An 8,382-nucleotide genomic window follows, 5' to 3' on the forward strand; every position below is an offset into this window, starting at 1 on the left:
TAATTATTAATGTCCAGATCATGTCAGTAAATCCTCACTTATCAATAATCTGCATGAAACCTGTTTATGAATCTGGATCATTACACACATTTATATTTATATTCATCAGTCTGTTTGTTACCTGTCGTCCCTCTGTGACGTTGACCAATAGGAGCGGCCGCAGGACTCTGGACCAGCGGACGGTGTAGCAGTTTGCAGCTATCAGAGCTCCGTAGATGATCATATCCACCAGAGTGAGCTGATCCACACACACAGAGAGAGAGAGAGAGAGAGAGAGAGAGAGAGCAGCTGTTTACATGCGTCCAACAGAGAGTCAGTGACGATAAAAAGCATCCAGAGATACGTCAAACTACATCTTCCTGTTATAACTGATGATCAACTCTGTAAACGTGAAGGTAACTTCTGTATAACTCGCTTTAAACGACACATATTCTGCACATTTCCAGGTCTATGTTTATATTCTGGGGCTCTACTGGAGTATCTTTACATGATTTACGGTTAAAAACTGCTAATTTATCTCATACTGACGAAGCGTTGAGAGCAGGTTGAAGCCCTGACTTTTGACTTGCAGGCAGCGTTTCTACATACCTCAAGTTTTGAACTTTGAACGTGTTTAACAGCCGAACAAGATATAAATAACAGAAAACCATAAAAAGCAGAATATGAACCCTTTAACACCAAATAACATGAATTACTCATAAATCAATGACCGATATTGAGACAAAGAGACAATAAATGGATTAAATATTCCTGAGAACACTGATGATGATGATGATGAGGGTCAGTGCATGTTGTCAGACTACAGTAAACACTGGTCCAGTGAGTGTCAGATTTCAGATTATTTCACGTATCCTGAAGTGATCGGGAGCCTCGGGGTCGACTGAGTCACCAGGAAGTCTTTCTGCTTTTAAAGGCGCTGATGAGGCGAAAATCTCCGGTTAAAGGTTGTTTCACAACAGCGGCAGAAAGTCTTCTCAGCACATTCTGACTCCGCAGCTCTCAGACAGGAACTCTGCTCAGCACACGGCTGAAAACCAGGAACCGCTCAACGGGTCCAACGTGCACGAGTCACCAACCGTCACCAGGATTTAGTCTCATCCCTCAGCACAAATAATACATGTGGAAACAACAGCGGATGGAAACATGCAGTCATTTGCATTTTCTTTTGCAGATTTTCTGTAAATTCTGTTAAACTGTGTGTTACATTCGGAAACTAATCAGTGTTTGTCTTTTTTCAATTTTTTACCTTAAAATTCCATTAATTTACTCATTAGTAATGATAAAATAAGGTATTTTAAGGTGGTAATTAATGGATTAAAATAAACTGATGTATTTTTATTAGATGGGATATTAGGAGATATGGTTTTTGCTCTTTAAGAACCTTTAATAACCCATAAAAAATGACAAAAAAGTGATTATTTACCCCTTAAATTGTACTTAATTAGCTAATTAAGGCTTTTTCAAATGAAGGCGTTTTAATGGACAAGTTAAGGGATCTCTGCTACCACACTAAACACCTGCTATGCTTTCAGAGGTAAATTAAGGAGTAATTAATGGTATTTTAAGGGATTCTTGTTTCATGGTGTTTGATAATTGATTAATCATTAAAGTATTTCAAATATTTGATGTTTTTAGCTTCTTAAGTTTGTCTCGTCTTATCGTCATATAAGGACGGCAGGAAGTTGTGATGATCATGTTTCTCTGATGTTTTATAGACAAACGATTAATCAAGAACATAAACAGAAGATTAATTAACAGGTTTTCCCAAAATCTAAACGCACAGAGAACTGAACCTGAACTCTCTGAGAACCTCAACAGACTTTGAGGGACTCAGGAGACTCAGATGTGTTTTGGGTCTAATGGTTCTGACAGACTTGAGTCTAGAGAAAGTAAATATACACTTAAAGTTGAACTATTCAAGCAGAGCAATTACGTAGCTAAGCCCCACCTACCATAATGATGACGTAACCAAGCCCCTCCCACTACACTGATGATGTAATTAAGCCCCACCCACCAGGAGGATGACGATGATACAGATGTTTTTGGCGTCTTTCCAGAACTTGTCCCGAGGAATCACCTGGGCGTAGTGAACGAGTCGGAGGGTGAAGACGAGCAGACAGAGCAGCTCCACCAACATGGTGGCCTGGAAACAAACACAGAGACTGGATCATGACTTTAACAGAGACACTGGTTGGACACGTCTGGTGCTGGTTTAACTGGTTTCACTCCTGTCTGTCTACTTGCTTTCTGTTCTTGTGTTTTAATAAAATTGAAGTTTTTATTTATTTCACTGCCTCTAGCAGGTGTGAACTTTGTTGGCGGGAAGTAAAAATAGTTCTACGTAACATCACTTTGATTCCAACAGAGAAACCAAAGCTACTGTAGTACACTGTGTGCACTATGTTCTTACTGGTGTAGTGCGCAAATTTTGACAGGGTAGTGTTGTCTCAAATCAAACACGGCTGTTGTGCACTTACTGGAAATTAGCATTAGCTAGTGTTAGCATTTGCATTATCGTTCGTGCTACCAAATCAAATCATTACAGACTGCTAAATTAACCCAAAAAACATACTGATGGCTTATATCCAACAACAGTATAGTGGTGCTTAGTGCTAAAAAACACATGTATAACTTACATTTATATAATGCGGTGATGTTCACCGTAGTTACAACATACTCGGCCGCCATTTCCAGTTTGAAAAGTGGTCCCTCCCCTTCCGTAAGTACAGAAGTATGTGATTTGAGACGCAGCACAAAAGTAACGTCTAGTGGGCATCAGCGCTAACGTTAGCATGCTACGCTAACTAACTTCTACTTTCTGAGTGGAACAAAACCTTAACAGCATGAAGGTTCGACATGTTAAACGTTGTAAAGACACACAAGTTAAACTGCTAACAGTACAAAACCAACACCACTGACTGTTTGAAAGAGGGACAAAACGTCTTAAACGAACATTTGCAGCGCTACAGTGTTAGCAGCCGCTAGTTCAGTGTTTTTTTCATTCTGTATTCCATTAAAAATGTATCTTTAAATGATATCCTCAATGTTACTGGGATGGAAACACGTCACCAGTTTGAATGATTTCCACTTAGTTTCTGAGAACCGATGATCATTAGAACATTAGAACATTAGATCACTGCTGACAAAGCTTCTTCTAGCTGGAGAATGAATGTAGTTTGTTTTACTGTAAATGAAGCGCAAACGACTAAAGAGGAAGTATGAAACCAGAGCTGTGTTGTTGTGGCAGATTGCGGCGGCCATCTTACCCATACAGGCGCTAGGAAGACGGCCGGCTCCTCAAAGATGGCCAAAGACAAATCCACCAGGATGAAGAAGTAGACGAGAACCTGAGGAACCCAGTGGTTGTAGAGTAGATACAGTCTGAACACACACACACAGGCAACAACATCATTAAAGCATCAAGTCTGTTTATTTTATATTATTCTTCTTGTCAACTTATCTCACATGCAAACTATCAATATGTTAGTCTACGGCTCAGAGGAATCAGATATATCAAGCTTCGGATACACACACGATACTTGTCAGTAGATCAGCTCATTGTTGGTTTTGGCTCCAAACATGAAGAAAAATATAGAGAATCAACAGACTTTAAGAGACATTATCAAACCCAAAGTTTGGCTGAAACTGAATCAGTGCAAATTACGTTCATACACTACCTATAATCTTGTTATTTCCACATCCAGCAGTTACGGAGCAACATTATCATTCATGTGGTGAATGTAAGTCCAATATTCACTCTCTTTTAGCTCTGTTTTTACTCTCTACCAACTCCTGAGGGAAATATCTGGCTCTTTAGCTGCTAAATGCTCCACTATGTTCACCAGCTAGTCTACAGCTAACTGTGTCTGTTTGGTGCTGAGCAGGTAGTGTACAGCAGCTTTTTACAGCTTTTTCTCTGAAAACGACGCTATGAGACGCTGAGAGTGAACCAGAACAGTAAAGTTGCAGCCGGACAGATAAACAATGAGCTGAAACTCACTATAAAGCTCCGTAAAGCCGAGAGGAGCTGCAGAGTCTCTGATAATTCTCTGTAGGTTCATCACTACGAGCCACAACCAACACGTTACTCACTGTATAGATCAGACTGTGGAGTTAAAATAAAAATATTCATTAAAGCTGCTTTAATTAAAGACTCTGGAAACGTGGCTTGAAATCATAAAAATGCATATATGATATCAGAGTTGAGTGTCTCATTAAGCATCCACAAAAATCTGAATGAAAATTAATATTCATAACTATTAGAAAACTGAGCTCAAAAACAGCTCGTTTGGCTGCTCAAACCATTTCTCAGGACTGTGTGGGCGTGTCCAGATCACGTACCACTTTATTTTGTATTCATTCACTAAAACGTTTTGCTGATATGGAATAAAATACCAAATCTATCTAATGGACCCTACTTGGTTAGAACTAACTAACTAACAAACTAGGTTAGACCACCTGAAACTGTGTTTTTATTTAACTATACCTCCTGGAGTATGGCGCTAATCGTTTTAGCATCTTCCATTCACTTTCATGAAACAGTTAGCATTAGCTTTTCTATTCAAAACTTTTGAGCTTATTATCAATTACCCCGGTGGTCTACTGGTTATCTTGACTGATCGGCTAACTAGCAGACTAGAGTAGACCACACATATCTGTTTTTATTGAACTATACCTTCCAGACTACGAAGCTAAGTGTTTTAGCATCTTTCATTCACTTACATGAAACGGTTAGCATTAGCATTGCTATGCTACACTTGTGAGCTACTTATCCACTCTGTGATTAATACAGATTTGGATGATGTACCTAAGTCTGCTAGTTAGCTTAACACACTAACTTTCAAACCATATCAGGCTAATTTGAATTCTGATTCTAGCTAAAAGTAAAGAAAAGTGTACTGCATTGTTTCCTCATGCGGGAGATGCGAGTAAGTGTTGTGAAGTCAGCTCGGCCAGATAGCCACGCCAATCATCTTTCTCTTAAATATGATTGGACAGGTATTTATTATGTAATAAATTCCCTAGTTTAGCCCTGGTAACAAGGGAAGGGAGAGAGACTTTCTAAAGAATTACAGAGACCATGTCAAAGGCTGCTCTCATAGTTTTTAGGTGTTTACTATATGCACATTAGATCCCAAATTACATGATTAATAGCCAATCATGGATTTGCCTTTCCAGGGGCTTTAAGTGCTGCCAGTGTCAAATATGAGCATTTAAAAGTCTTTAGTCAATACCAGCTGAGATATGTTGTCACTAAACATTTCACAACATCTCTGCAAATTGTCAAATATGTTAATTAACAACACTTCCTCATTATGTTAACCGAAACATGATCAGACAATATTACAGTTTCTGCAAAACATATTTTCTGTTGCATTTGAGCAGAAGATAAACATGATTTTGACAGAGTTGACCTGAAATCTCAGCGGCGGACGACGTTCACAGATGAAAATATGTGATCATTTGTAATTATAGTAATAAATTGGGTGAATTCTTTGGTAAAATACGTTAAATTTAGGATTAGAAATAAACATAAATGTGCAGGTGTCTCACTTCACAGCCTGAGGCGACGTGTCGAAGTAGATGTTCCTGTTGTACTGAGCGTCTGACACGTAGATGGAAGCCAGGTCAAAATCCTGAAAACACAAACACACAGTCAGTCAAAGTTTATCTGAGTTAAACCTTAAATCACCTGGACGATTTATGACATCACAACTAGTTCGGAGCCAATCGTGAAGCTGTTTTTTTTAATCGGAGCTCTTCCTGGATCCTCCTGCTCAGCCTGATGACGTCATAGTGATGTCAAGCCCCATGGATTTTCTAACAGGAAGTCTGCGTTACAAACTGGAGGTGTTCACCTGCATGGAGGCTCTAATGAAAGACACAATCCAGCTGCATTGTGGGAAATGTAGGATCCAGTGTTTTCAGAGGCTGCTGCTGCTGCTGCTCAGTCACATCCGACAACTACTGAGAAGCTCAACAATCAGTGAAATAGTCTTTAATCGCTGCGTCGTTTTGTCCAAACTTTGTTCAAACTTTATTTAAAACTCTATTCAGAGACACCAAAATCTGTCCTGCTGAAATTTTGAGGAAATGTGTCTTAAAGTTGTTTTTAATATTCTGTTTCCTTTATGACCAGAACAAAAACAACAACAACAACAACAACAACAACAACAGCAGCAGCATGAACTGAACGTCACTGATAAACAGCGTTAACATGCTGAGTTTCATCCAACCTGGTTTCTCAGGAATCCTGATAGAATCTGTTCGTTACCTTTAAAACCTTTAACGGCCTCCTGATGAACTTATTATCTTTAAAATGTAATATCTACATATGTATATATTTACTGTATGTATATTTCTGTAAATGTATGTGTATAATTTTTGATGTTTCTTATTGTGTTTTTATTGGTTTATGTTTGTTTTTTGTAAAAATTGTTGGTTTGTTGTATAAAAGTTATTGTTAATATTTATTAGACAGTTTTAAAAAAAACATAGAAGCTTCATAAAAATAGAATTTTATAGCTGAAACATTTAATCAATTAGTTGATGATTGAAAATCGAAGGATCATTTTGGTTTTTTTAAGCCTAAATATTCAGATTTTCTGTTTGATGGTTTGCAGACGTCGTCGTTGTGCAGATTTTAAATCTCCTGAGACAAATTTATGATTTATGATTTTAGACTTTATGAATAAAAATGGACGTAACTTGAATTTGGGTTTTCAACTGTAAAAAATGAGATTTTTTTTTTATTTTTTATTTTTTTTTTTAAATAATTTTGGACTTTACTTGTCATTAACGTAGAGCTGCAACAATTAATTGAACAATCAACAGAAAATGTTTGACAATCGATTAATCATTTTGAGTAATTTTTTTAAAGAAAAAGATGTTAAAACTCTGATTCCAGCTTCTTAAATGTGAATATTTTCTGGTTTCTTTGACAATAAACTGAATATTTAAACGAGATATTTGATGACGTCGTCTTTGGGAAACATTTTATGGACCAAACAACTAATCAATTAATCAAAAAAATAATCAACAGATGAACTGATGATGATAACTAACAGCTAGTTATCACAACATTCATCACATGACTCCAACTCTCCATTTAAATCACTTCACTGGTTTCCAGTTCAACAGTAAACTGGCTACTGGTTCAGCTGCTCTCTGACTGAACCTCCATCAGACCCCTCAGGTCCTCAGACAATAATAATAATAATAATGTTGATGTTTTTATGTCTCATTTTAAACATAAATCGCACAGTTTCTCTGTAAATGAAGCTGTAAAGGTTCATCTGTCTGTCAGACTGCAGGAAAAGATGATTTATACAATATTTAGTCTGTTTTTCAGTCCATAAAGAGATGAAACAGAAGAAAAGTGTCTGATTAAAGCAACATGATAATGAGAGTAAAGTGTTGAGGTCTCATCTACTGTTTAACTGCTTTATGAGGCAGAAGGGACAAAAGTCCATCAGTTTACTGCTGTCATGTGAAATAAACCATCTGCTAACTGAACAAAACAGACAGAAAAAAACTTGACAAACATGTCAGAGGAAAAGCAGGAAGCTGCTGTGAAGCATCAGTCTGACTCTCTCACCTCTTTGGTTTTTGCAGAATTCCCTCCGTTAGGAATTCCTTTTCCTTTTCCTGCAGACTCATCAGGAATGTCCTCGCTCTTCTCTGGCTCCGACATTTCTCAAACCTCCACCTCAACTCCTCACAAAACTCTCACAAAAAAAAAAAAAAAAAAAACAACTTAGAGCCGCTGCTCGGAGAGTTTCAGCCTGTTAGTTTTCTCGGCTGAGAGTCTGAGAGTCTCTGCAGGATGAAAGTTGTTGTTGTTTTGTTGTTGTTGTTGTTGTTTGTGAGGAAACGTCACCACGCAGCGTCCATCTGTGGAGGGTCTACATGCTGCCCAGTGACGGGGACAGTTTGATCTGCATCGCTGCTGCTCCCAGTGAGACTCTGAACTGGTCCCAGCTGCTGTTTGTCCTGCTGTAATAAAGCTGTGGACTGCTGCTGCCTTCACGGGCCCCTCGGACATATGGACACCAGAGGGGAAAAAAAGACCCAGTGACGTGGAAACAGGACGAGCCCAACCTGCTGCTGCTGTGATCCTCTGAAACAGAGAAAAGTCAACTTTAACAGGTGTTTTGAATATTTTTTAGATCCTTGAAGAGATAAAAGAGAAGCAGGACTTCTAGTTCAAACTTAGATCAGGTTTACCTCGAGAAAAAAAAAGAAATATAACAAATAAATTGTGAATTAAATGAGCAAGCAGCTGCTGTAGATCTGAAGTCTCATCATCTGCTTTTGTTCCAGATGATGAGTTGTTGTTTTTTTCCGTTTTTATCTCCATTTGTTTCTCCTTTCTGGTTCCTC

The 8,382-nt window shown here is 38.1% G+C and overlaps 1 protein-coding gene across 1 annotated transcript in view; it reads right to left on the reverse strand.

Annotated features, from left to right (window-relative positions):
* The window catches only part of tpcn3 (two pore segment channel 3), a 28,313-nt gene extending 20,191 nt beyond the window's left edge, over window positions 1–8,122 (reverse strand). The window contains exons 1-5 of the mRNA XM_042397089.1: window positions 7,598–8,122; window positions 5,554–5,636; window positions 3,267–3,381; window positions 2,015–2,143; window positions 122–238 (exon numbers count right to left, since the gene is read on the reverse strand). Coding sequence (XP_042253023.1) covers window positions 122–238; window positions 2,015–2,143; window positions 3,267–3,381; window positions 5,554–5,636; window positions 7,598–7,693 — 540 coding nt within the window. The 5' untranslated portion in view covers window positions 7,694–8,122. The remainder of the gene's footprint in view (window positions 1–121; window positions 239–2,014; window positions 2,144–3,266; window positions 3,382–5,553; window positions 5,637–7,597) is intronic.
* Window positions 8,123–8,382: the final 260 nt, after the last annotated feature.

This window comes from Thunnus maccoyii, chromosome 2 (assembly GCF_910596095.1).
Source record: "Thunnus maccoyii chromosome 2, fThuMac1.1, whole genome shotgun sequence".
In the NCBI taxonomy this organism is placed as follows: domain Eukaryota; kingdom Metazoa; phylum Chordata; class Actinopteri; order Scombriformes; family Scombridae; genus Thunnus; species Thunnus maccoyii.